Genomic DNA, 16,020 nt, shown 5'->3' with positions numbered 1-16,020 from the left:
CTATTCCTGTTTGCTTTTGTTTATGTAAAGCACATAGAATGACCTCTTGGTACAGGGACTCGGAACTCCATTGTGAGGGCACACATATTATTTGGTGCCTTTTGACCTAGTTGTCGCTGCAACTAGCAAAAATGTGTTTTGGCGTTTCGTATGTATGTTAATGCACTTTGACCTGTACGCCTGATTTTGAAAAAATGATGTACCGTTGGAATTCTTAGATTATATCTAGTTCAACGCACCATATTTTACTATCTGCTCCCGTTGGTTAACCGCACCTGAGCAAGCACACTTTCGCAGTTCCTCGGAAATACTTTCTAGTTATTATAATTACTTATGATAGCATAAGGTGTTATGAATGTATGCATAACTCATTATAACAGTGACCTTCATAGAAAGTGTTATCATTCATTATTGGCAAACAAGTCGATTTTATCCTATTTTATCCTTATATTAACAGACCAGGAAATCATCAAGTGATTTTAAATGCATATAGGTAAGTCCAAACATGTTACACATTCTGATCACAATTAATTCTGATTAAAAACAATATACTCATATATTCTGAAGAGATTTTTATTATTTTATTATGTAGGAGTTGAATGGCCACAGTAATCAGGATATTAATCCAAATTAGAGACTGGCCAGAAGATTTCACAGGATTTACTCTGCAGCCTCTTTGCCCTGAGAAAGAGAAATCGAGGAAAGGAATTAAATTGAGTATGAACATATGATGGCCTTTAATACATTGAAATATGGCAAATTAGATTTACCTTTCCAGAATCACGGCTCTTTGCCCTCATCTTGTTGACCTGGGATTCAGCAATGTCAGCACGCTCCTCAGCCTCCTCCAGCTCATGCTGAACCTTCCTGAACTTAGACAGGTGGGAGTTGGATTGCTCCTCCTAATAATGAGAAAATATGTTTGATTAGTGCAGAGGCTTCTGTTCTGAAGCAAACCAATCATTTTTGTGTCTATGAAGATTCATTTAGGGTCCAAGTGATGGCAGTTCTTTTAAAAAGTTTACTTTGAAAACACTGGACTGAAAGGACTAAGAGATATAACATGTTTTGATGTTCATCCTTCCTGTTGCATTCATTACAACTTATGATGGTGTTTGGATGAACCAAAAAATGTTTCTCTTTTATTCTCTTTAGTCCAGTATCTTCAAATTAAACTATCATTTTTATTAATACAAAAGGCACGACATATGACACAAGAGACTACTTACAGCTTCCTCAGCCTGCCTCTTGTAGGATTTGACCTTCAACTGCAGCTTGTCAACCAGGTCCTGCAGTCTGCTGACGTTTTTCTTGTCCTCCTCAGTCTGAAAAGAAAAACTGTCAATCATTGTCTTCCTCGAGATGAATGCTGTTCAATAGTGGTGAAAGAAACTTTGTACCTGGTAGGTGAGCTCCTTCACTCTCCTCTCGTATTTGCGGACTCCCTTGACAGCATCAACACCACGTCGTTGTTCATTCTCAACCTCACTTTCCAACTCACGAACCTTTACATGAGCAAGATTTCATTTCACAATGTCTTCATTTTATTTATTACATTCTGAATATCTTACCCAAGTTTAGTCACTTACTCTAGACTCCAGTTTCTGGAGTTGTTTCTTGCCACCCTTCATGGCCAGATTCTCAGCCTCATCCAGGCGGTGCTGCAGATCCTTCACAGTGATCTCCAGGTTCTTCTTCATCCTCTCCAGATGAGAACTGGTGTCCTGCTCCTTCTTCAGCTCCTCCGCCATCATGGCAGCCTGAATAATGGGAAATTGTGTTTTAGATCACGCAAGCTACATACAGTATTTAGCTCATAATATACAGTACTGAGGTGCAAAACAAAACATTGCTTACATCAGTGATGGCTTTCTTGGCCTTGTCCTCAGCATTTCTAGCCTCCTGGACGATGTCATCAACCTCACCTTGGATCTGAACCAAGTCAGCCTCAAGCTTCTTCTTGGTGTTAATCAGACTTGTGTTCTAACATTCAGAAATAATTAAAAATAATAATAATTAAAATATGTTATACGGTGAAAAATATTTTTAAAAAAGAACTGCAGGCTTTTTTTTGATGAGAAAAATATATCCCCACCTGAGAGTGCAGGAGGCCAACACGCTCACTGACATCAACCAGCTCCTGTTCAGCCACTTTGCGGCCTCTCTCTGTCTGCTCCAGAGCAACTCTGAGCTCCTCAATCTCAGCCAACATCAGGGTGTTCCTGCGCTCCACCATGGCAACCTGCTCCTTCCCGTCTTCTTGTCCTCTGACAGCATCATCAAGGTGCAGTTGGGCATCCTAATAAGAAAAAACATGTAAAGATGTGCCATACTACCAAGAGAGAGTTCGGACAAAATCATATAATATTGATGTATGGACATTCTTGAACTATTAACCAAATAGCAATTATGGTAAAATAGGATCCTTGTACTATTTTATTGCATTACTGACCTTGAGTTGACCCTGCACATTTCTCAGTTGTTTCTGGGACTCAGCAGCCTGGCGGTTAGCATGGCTCAACTGAATCTCCATCTCATTGAGGTCTCCCTCCATCTTCTTCTTGATTCTCAGGGCATCATTTCTGCTCCTGACCTCAGAGTCCAAAGTGCTCTGCATGGAGTCGGCTATCCTCTGGGCATTCCTCTTGATCTGCTCCATCTCCTCATCCTTCTCTGCAAGCTTTCTGTCAACCTCACCCTTGATCTGGTTGAGTTCAAGTTGGACACGAAGAATCTTGGACTCCTCATGCTCAAGAGTTCCCTAAACAAGAAAATGAAGAATTTTGAAATGATGAAAAAACATCATAATTTCCATTTCTCACTGTGTAGGAAAGCCATCCTGATTTTTTTACCTCAGCCTCTTCCAGGGCTGTCTGGATCTCAGACTTCTCAGTCTCTACAGTCTTCTTGGACTTCTCAAGCTCGTGGATGCTCTTTCCAGTCTCACCAAGCTGCTCAGTCAGATCCGAGATCTCTTCTGCAAATATGCAGTTATATTACAGCAAACATTAACACATAAAAATATTTTTTGAGTGGGATATGTATTGGGTTGTTTTTGACTCACGTTGCAAATTCTTGTTCTCCCTCTTCAGCGTCTCAAGGTGGTCAAGAGACTCCTCATAGGAGTTCTTCATCTTGAACAGCTCAGTGCTGAGAGAACGAGCCTCTTTCTGGGCACCCTCCAACTCTGCCTGACCCTCCTCGTACTTCTGCTTCCATTCTGCCAGGACCTTTTAGAAACAGTTTTTGTTGTGAGACTTATATGTATTCACCTACATTCCACATCTGAATGATGTTTTGGAGGTATTACCTTGTCAAAGTTTCTTTGCTTCTTGTCAAGGTTGGCAGCTAGACCATTGGCTCTCTCCACATCAATCATGAGGTCTTCAACCTCACTCTGGAGTCTCTGCTTGGTCTTATCTAGAGAGGCACATTTTGAGTTGACAGCCTCGATTTGCTCCTCAGCCTCCTGGAGACGCTGGGCAAGCTTTTTTCTGAAGGAAAAAGCATCAAATTTAAGACACAAAATATGATGATTTTTTTAAGAAAGTTTTAGTGAAAAAAATCCATATCCAAAACTGTGTTTTAGCATCTTTAGCACATACTTGGACTCCTCAAGCTCTTCAGTGCGCTGGATAGCATCAGTTTCGTACTTGCTCCTCCACTGAGCAACCTCGCTGTTGGCCTTGGACATGCCACGTTGAAGCTCAGCCTTTGCTTCCTGCTCCTCCTCAAACTGCTCCCTTAGAAGGTCGCAGTCGTGGCGAGCAGACTGAACAGCATGAGCCAGGGCATTCTTGGCCTGTTTGTTAACAAGTAAGGGTGATTATGTAAGCATTTCCCCAAATGTGATTGATGTAATTCAATTTCTTCATTTCATGCATAGGTATCAGTACCTTGACTTCCTCTTCATTCAGTCTCTTCAGCTCCTCAACTTGCTGAGTGAAGGCCTGTTTGCTTCTGGTCAGTTGAGACACAAGAGCATCTTTCTCCTCAACCTGGCGACCAAGCTCACCATTTTCAGTCTGAAGTCTTGCTCTCTGACCACTGAGGTCATTGACCTGACGGGCAGCCTCATCACTCTTGGCCTTGGTTTCACTGAGTTGGTCTTCAAGGGTGCGGCACATCTTCTCCAGATTTGTCTGTTTATGATAATGTCCGTTAGAAGCAAAAAGTTAATGAAATTATTGATTCGTTTACAAGATAGCATGAGGGTAAACATCTCACCAACCTTAGATTTAGCAACAGCCTCCATATTGCTGGAGAGATCATCAATCTCCATCTTGTATTCACTCTTCTCCTTTTCAAGCTTCTGCTTGACACGTTGGAGATTGTCAATTTGCTCTCCCAGCTCAGCCACGGTGTCGGCCTGCTTCTTGCGGAGAGCTGACGCAGTGGCTTCGTGCTGCAGGGTGGACTCTTCAAGGTCACGACGCAACTTCTGGAACTCAGCCTCACGCTTTTTGCTCATCTCAATTTGAGCAGCAGTGGCACCACCAGCTTCCTCAAGCCTTTCACTAATCTCTTCAAGTTCCCTGGAGAGATCAGCTCTCTGCTTCTCAATCTTGGCACGAGCTGCACGCTCAGACTCAATCTCTTCCTCCAGTTCCTCAATGCGGGCCTATTGAAAAAAAATATTATATTTTATTAGTAAGACAGAAAATTGCAATAACGCTCAAAGTTTGAGTTGGTGGAGAATAATTAAACCTGAAGCTCCTTGATCTTCTTCTGCAGCTGAGCACCAAGTGATTGTTCATCTTCAATCTTACTAAGAAGTTGACTTGTTTCGAAGTCCTTCCTGATTAAAAAAGAGATTGATGAAAAGAAAGAGTAATCTGAAGTTGGCTGCACACATGGGAATTGAACAGTGATATTTTGCAATATATAATGCCTTTACTTCTTTATCTTCTCATCAGACTGCTGCTTGTCATTCTCCAGATCCATTATGGTCTCCTGGGCCAGCTTCAGGTCACCCTCAAGCTTTCGCTTGGCTCTCTCAAGGTCCATACGGAGCTTCTTTTCTTGCTCCAGAGAACCCTCAAGCTGCCAATTTGAAGTGTGAGGTGAGTATGTGGTAAATGGTCAAATTTCAGTGTGAGAAGTTGTCAAAGGTTGATTTTTGTACTTACATCATCCACTTGCTGTTCAAGCTTAGTCTTTGATTTGGTCAGAGTGTTGACTTTGTCTTCCTCTGCTTGAAGATCATCAAGAGTCTGCTGGTGGGCCTCTTGGAGGGCTTTCTTCTCCTTTGTCAGCTTAGCAAGGGACTCATCCTGAGAGGCCATCTCTTCAGTTAGGTTCTTGACCTGCACATAGAACAAGTTTGACATTAGTGAAGAGTGTAAATAAAATACTTTATTTCCGACAGACTACATTGATTGCCTCTTTATAAATCCCAACCTTGTTCTCGGTGGCATGTTTCTCCTTCTCCACTTTGGCCAAGGTCAGCTCCAGATCATCAATGTCCTTTTTGAGCTCAGAGCACTCATCCTCCAGCTTCCTCTTCTTGGCAGTCAGCTCAGCATTGATTTCCTCTTCATCCTCCAGTCTCTCGGTTGTCTCTTTGAGCTTGGCCTCAAGCTGGATCTTACTTTTGATAAGACCCTCACACCTCTCCTCAGCATCTTCCAGACCCTCACTTCCCTATTGTAAAATAAGATGAAAGCATGACAATATATCATTTGTATTGAAATCACAATGCTGAGACTGGGTAGTGGTTGTGAATATTGAAATGGTACACTATACACTTACAGATGACACTTGCAGCGCCAGGTCATTCCTCTCTTGCACCAGAGACACCATCTTCTCCTCTAGCTCCTTCTTCCTGGCTAATGCCTTTGCACAGTCCACTTTGAGTTTCTCATAGTTTTCCTTCATGTTGGCCAGCTCCTTCTCAGTTTCAGCACTCTTCAGCAGAGGCTTGATCTTGTAGTAAACCTTCATCCAAGGCCAGTGCTTGACATTCATGAATGAGCGTATATTGTACTGGATGGTGTAGACAGACTCCCTACACAAGAAGGGTGGTAAAATGTAGCCTTAAATATAGGTTGTATAATTACATGAATTGTATAGAGTAGGGATGTAACTAGCATATAACAAAATCTTACAATGCGATAATACCCCAATAACAAGTCCAAGTTAACAAGTTACAATATGTGAAATTCCCGTGCACAGCCTTCCAGGTGCTGGTGAGGTGCAGTCATCAATTGATAGACAGGAGAGTGAAGGATCACCGCACACTGGTGGGATTTCTTTGCTGATTTTATTTAGTAGTGAACAACGCGTTTCGCCCATCAGCAAAGAAATCCCACCAGTGTGCGGTGATCCTTCACTCTCCAAGTTACAATATGTATTGCAATACTGCAGAGATGTAACAATATAAATCTCTCAATACGATACCTCGGTAACAAATCAATGGTAAAATATTGATTGTGATATTTAAAAAAAAGGCAAATTAAGACTCGGAAAATAAAAACCATTTACTACCAGATCATTTACTACCAGATCACTGATTTCCTTCGCAGTTCTACATTTTTTTTGGCTACTACTGTATGTTTCACCCTGACTCCGTTTTTCTATGAACTACAACACCAATATCTTACATTAGACAGAAAGTAGCCTAATGGTGCGTTCATAGACAAGTTTAATTGTTCGGTTGATACATAAAATATCTGTGAATTCAAACTCTCCTTTGAAGGCACTGTATAGTTGTCTGTGTGGATGTGTGTGTGTGTAGCCTGTACATGTCTTACCAACTTTGTAAATAGTTTACCATTCATTTTAACTATTGTATTGTTCTTATTTGTATGTCACTTTGGACAAAAGTGTCTGCTAAATACAATAACCATAGCGTGATGAAAATGGACAGATCCCGTCAGCTCAACTCTTATAACAGGTCTAATCAAATATAGACCGGAGGAGGCGCAGATGAAAGAACAGCATGAGAAACACTTGACACTTGAAACCCTTGTGTTCATGCTCTTTATATTGTCTCGACAACACTGCCATCTACCATTTTTGCTGTAGGCCTAGATCTGTAGAGGCAACCGGCGAGCAGAGCGCAAAGGATAATAGACACACATAGGACGATGGTCTCTGTAATTTTCATTTTCCCTTCATTCTGCTGCACGGCAGCTGAAACTACACAGTTTTTTACCCAGAAGACTTATCGTTTGATACCGTCACATGTCCATGACGATATCGAGACACTTTTGTGAAATTGACAATACTGTTACATCCCTAGTAGAAAGTGTAATAGGATCTTCTCAGACATATTTTTGAGAAATACATTTCATTTAGCAAATAGCAATGCACAATCAATTGAGAGGGATACCGAGGCGGACTATACAATTAATATAGGCCTAATACTATAGCAGTCTTTCAGACTTACCTCCTTTCCATCATCTTTGAAAACTCCCTTCTCATCAGGTATGCACGGCAGAGAGCCTGAGTCATTGTGACCAGGGTTACCAGTTTCTCATCTCGCATCTCCTCAAGGTCACCCAGCAGACCAGCTTTGAAGAACACCTGAGGGATGAATGAAAATATAAGCATCTATCTGACACAGAAAAAGCTGTGCTGTAGTTTGTACTCATGAGATACAGATTATAGATTGCATGAAACCTATCTACCTTTGTGTGTCCAAACATGTATTGCGTGTGATCAACATCAATGGATCCCAAGAGCTTCTCAGCAGCCTTCTTGTTATCAATGAACTGGCCTTCAGGGATGACACTGGCATTTAGCACTTTGTATCTGGACAGAATAAATAAATGTCCATATAGCGCATTAGTTTTTCCCTCTCTACATGCAGTATTGAATATGTGTAATACTTCATTGGCTTTCTATGTTCACCTTTGTTTGAAGTCACCATAAAGGATCCTGCTTGGGAAACCCTTTCTGCAGATTCTGATACCCTCCAGCACACCATTGCACCTGAGCTGGTGGATGACCAGGAAGTTCTGCATATAACCTGTCAAATACATGTCATGAGATCTTCTGTTCTCAATGTAATACATGAACAATGCACACATCTTTATTGACTACCAAACGCCCTTTACCTGGTTTCTTAATTTCATTTGGAATCAGGCAACGCACAAAGTGAGGATGGGTGCTCCTCAAGTTGGTCATCAGTTTGCCCAAGTTCTCCTGTTGAGATAAGAATGCAATCAAAACATGCCCTCACCTTTCTTTTAGATGATTGATTTGTTTGTTATTGTTTTAATATACACACCCTGAACTGTGATGACACAGTCATCATGGAGCCACCCTTCTTCTTCTTCTTACCACCACTCTCTGTTGACAAACATTATTCAATAATTAAATTATATATATATATATATATATATATATATATATATATATATATATATATATATATATATATATATATATATATAATTTCATAAATGGGATATTTCTGCATTAGCTTGTAGACTTGTATAGGTGTTTTGTTACCCTCAACAACAGGTGGGTACAAGACAGGCAGGAGTTTTACTCCCGACTTCTGGTACAGCTGCACAACAGAATCGTTCAGTGGATCCTTGTTCTTGTCCAGCCACCCTGTAACATTGTAGTCCACAGTGCCGGCATAGTGCACCATGGAGAAGTGGGCCTCAGGCTTGCCCTTTTTGGGCTTGGGCTTCTCAAAGGCCTTATTTTTACCAAGATGCTGGTCATACAGCTTGTTCTTAAAAGTGATGTCAGAAGCCTTGGGGAACATGCACTCCTCTTCAAGGATGGCAAAGATTCCCATAGGCTGTTGGAAAAATGAGCTTAGTTTTAAAAGTGGATATTATAAAACAATACAAATCTAGCACTTGGCTCATTTGACTGATTAAAACTGACCTTCTCAATGAGCTCAATGCAAGCAGCTAAGTCCATGCCGAAGTCAATGAACTCCCATACAATGCCTTCTTTCTTGTATTCCTCTTGCTCCAGAACGAACATGGTGTGGTTGAAGAACTGTTGCAGTTTCTCATTGGTGAAGTTGATGCATAGCTGTTCCATGCTGTTGTACTGTGATTGAAAAATAGTTTGTAATATGAATGTCCCCTATTGAAACTATACTACATTGTGGTGTGAGTGAAAAATGGTGTTAACTCATGCTTACATCAAAAATCTCAAAGCCAGCAATATCCAGCACACCGATATAGAACTGTCTTGGCTGTTTAGTGTCCAACATCTCGTTTATACGGATGACCATCCACAAGAACATCCTCTCATAGATGGACTTGGATAAGGCCGCAACTGAGTTATTGACCTGAAACAGAATATTCAAGCAGTGGTCGTCCTATGCTCAGACACCAAAAAGTATAATGCTTATAGGATAAAAGCAGGTCATTTTACTACTAGTAATTCTGTCCAAATACTGCCAAGTGATTTGTGATCTTAAGTGAACTTTTTAGTGATTAAAATAATACCTGTGCCACAGTCTGACCCTTGGTGACATACTCATTTCCGACTTTCACTCTTGGGTAGCACAGAGCCTTTAGCATGTCAGCGGAGTTCAGGCCCAAGAGGTAAGAGATTTTGTCAGCATCTAAAAAAAGTGAAGCATTTTAGTGATTTGAAATTTATAGCGACAAATGTCATACTCTACACTCCAAACAAATTTGGGACAACATATGAAACAAGTTTGTCCACCTCAGTCTCCTCTCCCTAAATATTAACGTTTGTCCAAAATAGTGTTAAGTTAAAGGCTATATGGCTCACAAAAACATAAAGTTGTCTGAGTGACCATTGTTTTGTAAATGTTTGTCTTTAAATGTAGATAGATCCAGAGTGAAATTTAGAACATGAGTATACATACATGAATATACATATGTTGATACAAATAACATGGTGGTATGACAATTTTGTACATGGTGTAGCATCGTTAACGTTACTGTTTGACAATCAGTCGTCCCGGGTCCACTTTCCGAATCTGCCAGTTTGTCATTTTTGATAAAAGTGTTTACTAGATATCAGTCATATTTAACTTTAAATTAACATAATAAAATTACCTCAATGACTAAGAGTACCTTGTCGTTATTACTAGACCTGACTGATTGAGTAGAGTGTTGTAACCTACCCTCATTGCCATCAGGCTCAGCCTGCTCCTCACGCTGCTTCTGCTTGAATTTCATGTTGCCATGATGGAGCACAGCACCAGTCAGCTTGTAAATGGTGACTTTCTCATCTGGAGTGAAACCCAGGATGTCAATGGCATCCTAGAATGATAAATGATTTGATTATTTTACAGGTATCTTCAAGAAATTGAAGAGGGGAAAACCCATTATGGGAAAACTTACATCTGTGGCATCCAACTCCTCTTTGTCATCAATGCTCGCTACAGCGATCTGACCCTGACTGCACATTGGGAAGTCATAAGGGTTGGAAGTGATGAGGCACATTTCTGTCGGGATTAGAAAATAATTTTACAACTTCAGAATTACATTTATTGATTTTTGAACGTTTGGTGAATATATTAACCGTACCTATAATTTCAGGCTTGTGGTTGGTCATCATCTGGAAGAAGATGTGGTAGCCTCTCTCATCAGGAAGCTGGAATGACACTCTAGACTTCTCCAGCAGGTCTTTTTACGCAGAGAAGGATGCATTTTCATTTGATACATTTAAGGCAATAAAAGAACATTCCTACTTGGAACAATTATACTTACAAGTCTCAATATCAGCGCTAGCCAGTTTTCCAGATGTGGCAAAGTGAATTCTGATGAATTTTCCCTGTTTGAGATTACATTTTGATATAACATGTTTTCATTTAGCTCATGCTTTTCACCAAAGCAGGTTACACTTACATTTATTGAATGCTTGAAATATTCAAGCATTCAATAAATATTCAAATACTCAGTAATAGACCTAAGAGTAACAATAAATACTGCATGATAAGTTTGAGTTAAAAGAAAAACCCTAAAAAGTCGATTCTATCTAAAAACGAAAAAAAAAGAAAAAAACATGTAAGAGATTAGATGAGACACTAAACTTACGAAACGTGAAGAGTTGTCATTCCTCACAGTCTTTGCATTACCATAAGCCTCCAGCAGTGGGTTTGCGGCAATAATCTGGTCTTCAAGAGAGCCCTGCAAGTCAATAGATATATTGTCATTGAAGTTACTGTCTGTGTTGGTATGTGATAATTAGCCTATAGACCCTTTCAACAATAAAAACAAAAACAATGCTTGAACGTTCTATTTGGTTCCTAATCTACTTCCTCTGTATTAAGATAACATATAGAATGTTAAAACGGAAGCCTTGTGGGGCCAACTATGATGCTGATAATGGAACTCTCTTGAAAGGGTCTATAAATATGCAAGGGGTCTTATACCTTAATTTTTCCACTGCTGCCGGCTGGTGCCTCTGTCTTCTTACCACCAGACACTGCAATTGTTGCAAAGTACTGGATGACACGTTTGGTGTTTACAGTCTTGCCAGCACCAGATTCTCCGCTGTATTAAACAGAAGACATTGCAATTTTCTATATCACAATTACAGAGTGTACCAGAAGAGTATACAGAAGATAATGTAAAGGTTTAGCCTTTTAATAATGTAAAATATATAACGTTTTAACCGATGCATGGACACTTACGTGATCAGGACAGACTGATTCTCTCTGTCTGTGGGGCAAAATAGAGATTGACATGAATGGTTAATTTTACATAAATTAATCAAATATATAATGTATTATTCAGTGATGGATTTAAAACTGAAAGCATACCTTGGAGCATGAACTGAAATGCATTGTCAGAGACAGAGAAGATGTGGGGCGGGGCCTCCACACGCTTCTTGCCTCTGTAGGCATTCACCACTTCTGTGTCGTACACTGGGAGCCACTTGTAGGGGTTCACAGTGACACAGAAAAGTCCAGAGTAGGTCTAGAATGAAGAAATAAAGAAAATAGTTTTTTCAGCTTTTCAAATTCATTTTATTTTCTTAATTTGTTTAAAAGTGTTATCTTACATAGATCATCCATGCTGCATAACGCTCTTTGAGGTTATACAGGACAGAGGCTTCATTGAGGTGGGTCATCATGGCCATGTCCTCAATTTTGTCGTATTTGGGAGGATTCAAGGGGAAGACTTCGTCTTCCTTCACTGTCTTTTCCTAAAACCAATGTAGAAAACAGCTTTAACAAAGAGATCTATTCAAGAAACTTTCTGTGAAAATGTCATTTTAACATCAGAACAATTTCAACATCCTTGCTAAAGTACCTCCTTGGTTTCAAGCGTTTCAACAACGACTTTGCCGCCTTCCTTCTTTTTAATTGTACCCTTGACGTACAACTCCTCTTTATCAACCACAAAGCAAGCACTCTTTGCATCAAAGGGTTTGCTTTGGGCCTCCATTCTCTCCCTCTCAGGCTTACGAAGGTAGATGGCAGCTTTGCCATAGGTGGCCATATCACTGTCCCCCATGGTTGCTGGTTACTGCATTAATCATAAACATGAAGAGCAAACAGTTTCAACATAAAATACTTTGCACAATCAGACATGTACAGACACGGTACTGTAAATTAAGTGGTTGACAGTCATTAGGGGACAAAACCACAGTTGTTTGTCAGGCCTCATATGGAGCTCATCAATGTACATAGGGTACTCAAACCGCAATTCATTAAAAAGTAAAATACAAAACAGTCCTTTGATATCTAAATAATAGTGGAACCAATTTATTTATTGCATTATTGTCCTGAAATCTAACCCCATCCCCCATTATACTAATTTACACATTGAATAGGGTTGGCTGTACAGCAGACGGTAGTAATGACATTGAATAGCAATGTGGTAAATAGGTCAATCTTTTTTCATGCGCCATCTGTAACATCTTGCTCTGATAGCACCACATCCTATACAGTTACAGTAAGTTCTATACAGTGTGTTGATAAACACATCAAGATATAACCTTAAAGTAGAGGGGTGCACCACATAGGCTAGTGGACTGTGTTTGACAGCTTGCGTGAGCCCATGCTATCACAAGCTCTTGTCAAAATCTAGAAAATAACTACACACAAGCAAAAGTCTATGAAACAACACCAACAGCCTAGTTTACACAAAAACTTGCTAATGCGCTAACTGGCATCTATTTGAAATATTATCAGCAATGTGAAACTTTGTTTCACGGTATGTTCTGATAACTTTCGAACTACATAATAACATTACTCTTTCATATGCATGAGGCCCATAGCATCACAATGAATCTGAAGCTCAAACATAAATATAAAAGGTGACAAACATATCTCTGCTGTTATTGCTAATTAAGCTGCTCTGACTGGAGGTAGCCTAATGTTTTTTGCATAGTTGCTGTTAAAATGCCTGCTAGTGCTGGGAATTGAAATACTTCAACACGGGCATATATTTAGTTTATTATCAATATCTAGTTTTATTGCTTCTGGGCATCATTCTAATTGCAGATGGCTTGCCATAGTTTTAAAGGTTTAAACGGCTTACCATGGATGCACACACAATGGTAAGTAGCCTAATCAATCTTTCCTCTACTTTCAAGTTCATCCAGTGCAGATGGCTTGCCATATCTTTAAATGTTAAAACGGTTTGCCTTGGACCAGGTCATGGACAACAGCAATTGCAAAAAGTCTTATCTATGGAGTCAGCTTTCAAGTTTATGTGTTCTCAAATGCTTTAATACATTTTATGTCTTCCCCCTTAAAACGCAATCATTTATTTTAACATGCAATAGCCAAGCTAGTAATGCATGATGTCCAATGTAGTGGATACATTGTTAATCAATATTTACAGCTTAAAAATAAATCAGTTCTAATACTAACTAGATGTTACTTTTAACATGGGAGGTCAACATATTTAGATTTTTGTGTCATCTTGGGTTTTTGGTATTACAATTGCAGTTACAACTGCTCACCATTGGGAGGAAGGCTATGGTGTTAAAGGAGAAGTTTGGTGTGATATTGACCTAAAGTGTGTTGAAACATGATACCGAGTGTGAACTTTTGTCTCATAGCTCATCTCGGCTTGTCCCCTGCACTCCGAAATCTGGCGCTAGTTAGCCGATGCTACCAACAGGTTTTCAATGGGGGTGCCTCGGGCATCGGGCTAGCCATGCAAATAAATCACTGTTTTACACCATTTACGAGGCTCAAAGTAGCTCCACACTTCATTGGTAGACGTCCGAGGGCCCTGACATTTAAAAAGAGACATTGAGAACTTTGAAAAAGCACTGGTAGTTTATTTACAAGACGGTCTATACAGACCGTACCCTCAGGAAGTTTACCGTTCGCAGCCATCTTGAATTTAGTCATGATAAGTCGAGCGACGAGTACGAATGAACAGGTATAATAAGGGATCAGATTCCAAAAATAATTCCGTGGAAATGCATGGATTCCAGTTGCTGCAACTGGAAGTTCACACTCGGCATCATGTTTCAACACACTTTAGGTCAATATCACGCCGAACTTCTCCTTTAAGCAGTAGTGTCTACTGAAGTGGCTGATATGCAGTTACACCACTGCAACCCATACATTTACAGGGAAATGGCTTTTGAATAGCTGTCCACTGTAGTGACCATGCGGCACAGGGTTAATTGACTCTGATGATGATGTAACTTTTCCAAGTTTTCCATTTCCCTGTTTAAGTCTGTCCTGTGATATTAGGTAATTAATGGTGTAGTAGGCATATTGGACACTGTCTGCAAAGATTGCATGTGTCTATACAAATAAGACATTGAAAGGAGCTACAACTGTGCCATAGCAATAATCTTTAATGCTCCCCGAAATATTTACTTTACTAGAATGCAAGTAGCTTGTTTTAATTGTTTAGCTGTTCAGATAAATCAGATGTATTGTAAATCAGATGTACCTTACCTTTTCCTTCCAAAAGAAGATGAAATTTCCACAGTTGTTATGAATATCTAAAAATAATTTAAAAATAAATAAAAATAAAAATACAAATACAAGTATTTTAGTATATCAAAAAATGTAATTTAGTAATTGTTAGTAAAAGTGTATTAGTAGAGATGACACATTCTCTAATAGGAGCCACCTCCTTTCGGTGTCTGTGTCTGTGAAAGACTTACTGTGCACTGGAACCCCCCTTTCTGCAGCCCTCCCATACTCCAAGCAGGCCCTTTTATTGACCCTTTTCTGTCAACTAAGCAGATCTCTAATAAGGCAAGATGTGTTTGATTGATGTGTTTGGAAACATTTGATATGCTCATTATGATACAAATCTGTGGTTATTTTTAACTGAGCAGAAAAAATATGAATAATAAGTTAATGGAAGCGGCTCATTGAGCAGTGTTGCCCATGAATATGTTTTATCAACAGAACAGTTGGCATATACTTTGATGCCAGTGTTCTACAAATGCAATTGTTATCATATAGCACAATTATAGAGCAATGTCTGCCCCATACGACTGTTTGTCTATGCATTTTTACTTTTATGGCCAAGGGCTTTCTTGTTTGTATTTATGTGTCCGGCAACTTTGTGTGAGTTTTCATTGGTTTGTGAATCAGTTTACTAAATTTTGTTTCTCATTCCCATGTTGGCTTCCTGAAATTAATTGCATATAAATAATATATCCATCACATATTAATGTGCTGCATTCTATTTATGCCACACATAAGTAGCAAGTTTTGCTTTGGCAGTGATTTAAATAGTAACTTTTAGGGCAATATTCCAAAAGTGAAGAGCTCAGCAGTTTTATTGCTGGTGTTTGGTGACGGATTTCTTCTAAAGCTCCATAGATGCCTGGACACACTGCACTACCAAAAGTGCAAAATGGACAATACAGTTAAGAAATTAAAGCTTAAAATTAGGTATCACAAATAATAAGAAACAAGCCTGAACCAGCTTCCATCATTGTTGAAACACCATGCTGTCATATATATTTATTATTAGACTGTGTATTATGTTCCGTTCAGTTTGAAGGCGATTGTATCATCCCAGTGTGTTGGAAACTGACTCAGCTTACATTGCAAAAAATAAATCTAACCAAGTGTTATTAATCTTATATTGACTGATTTTAAGAAGTCTTCATCAAGTCAAATTTGCTCAA

The 16,020-nt window shown here is 39.5% G+C and overlaps 1 protein-coding gene across 1 annotated transcript; it reads right to left on the bottom strand.

Moving 5' to 3' along the window:
- Positions 1 to 557: 557 nt before the first annotated feature.
- LOC121698400 (myosin heavy chain, fast skeletal muscle-like) lies at positions 558 to 15,076 on the bottom strand. The gene is made up of 40 exons (XM_042080487.1): positions 15,040 to 15,076; positions 14,828 to 14,874; positions 12,210 to 12,425; positions 11,959 to 12,102; positions 11,717 to 11,873; positions 11,588 to 11,615; positions 11,327 to 11,447; positions 10,989 to 11,081; positions 10,662 to 10,725; positions 10,479 to 10,577; positions 10,293 to 10,396; positions 10,073 to 10,211; positions 9,423 to 9,541; positions 9,113 to 9,262; positions 8,848 to 9,018; positions 8,458 to 8,758; positions 8,234 to 8,295; positions 8,061 to 8,148; positions 7,855 to 7,972; positions 7,632 to 7,755; positions 7,391 to 7,527; positions 5,752 to 6,007; positions 5,401 to 5,643; positions 5,130 to 5,306; positions 4,898 to 5,043; positions 4,708 to 4,798; positions 4,232 to 4,621; positions 3,897 to 4,142; positions 3,606 to 3,802; positions 3,311 to 3,494; positions 3,065 to 3,230; positions 2,853 to 2,977; positions 2,453 to 2,761; positions 2,096 to 2,299; positions 1,858 to 1,983; positions 1,590 to 1,760; positions 1,401 to 1,505; positions 1,230 to 1,325; positions 771 to 902; positions 558 to 681 (listed from the first exon to the last, which is right to left on the bottom strand). The coding sequence occupies exons 3-40, from the start codon at positions 12,411 to 12,413 to the stop codon at positions 661 to 663; spliced, it is 5,808 nt and encodes a 1,935-aa protein (XP_041936421.1). The 5' UTR covers positions 12,414 to 12,425; positions 14,828 to 14,874; positions 15,040 to 15,076; the 3' UTR covers positions 558 to 660.
- Between the last annotated feature and the right edge of the window lie 944 nt (positions 15,077 to 16,020).

The sequence above is a fragment of the Alosa sapidissima genome, chromosome 23 (assembly GCF_018492685.1).
Source record: "Alosa sapidissima isolate fAloSap1 chromosome 23, fAloSap1.pri, whole genome shotgun sequence".
Classification (NCBI taxonomy): Eukaryota; Metazoa; Chordata; class Actinopteri; order Clupeiformes; family Clupeidae; genus Alosa; species Alosa sapidissima.
Note: the sequence above shows the minus strand (reverse complement) of the source record. Positions and strands in the feature narration are given on the sequence as shown.

Bases quoted from the DNA above. Each gene is read 5' to 3' on its own strand.
- LOC121698400 (XM_042080487.1), bottom strand. From the start codon at position 12,413: ATGGGGGACAGTGATATGGCCACCTATGGCAAAGCTGCCATCTACCTT. The intron at 12,103-12,209 runs GTACTTTAGCAA...CATTGGTTTTAG, and splicing joins AAACGCTTGAAACCAAGGAG to GAAAAGACAGTGAAGGAAGA. The intron at 11,448-11,587 runs GTAAGTGTCCAT...TGTTTAATACAG, and splicing joins AATCAGTCTGTCCTGATCAC to CGGAGAATCTGGTGCTGGCA.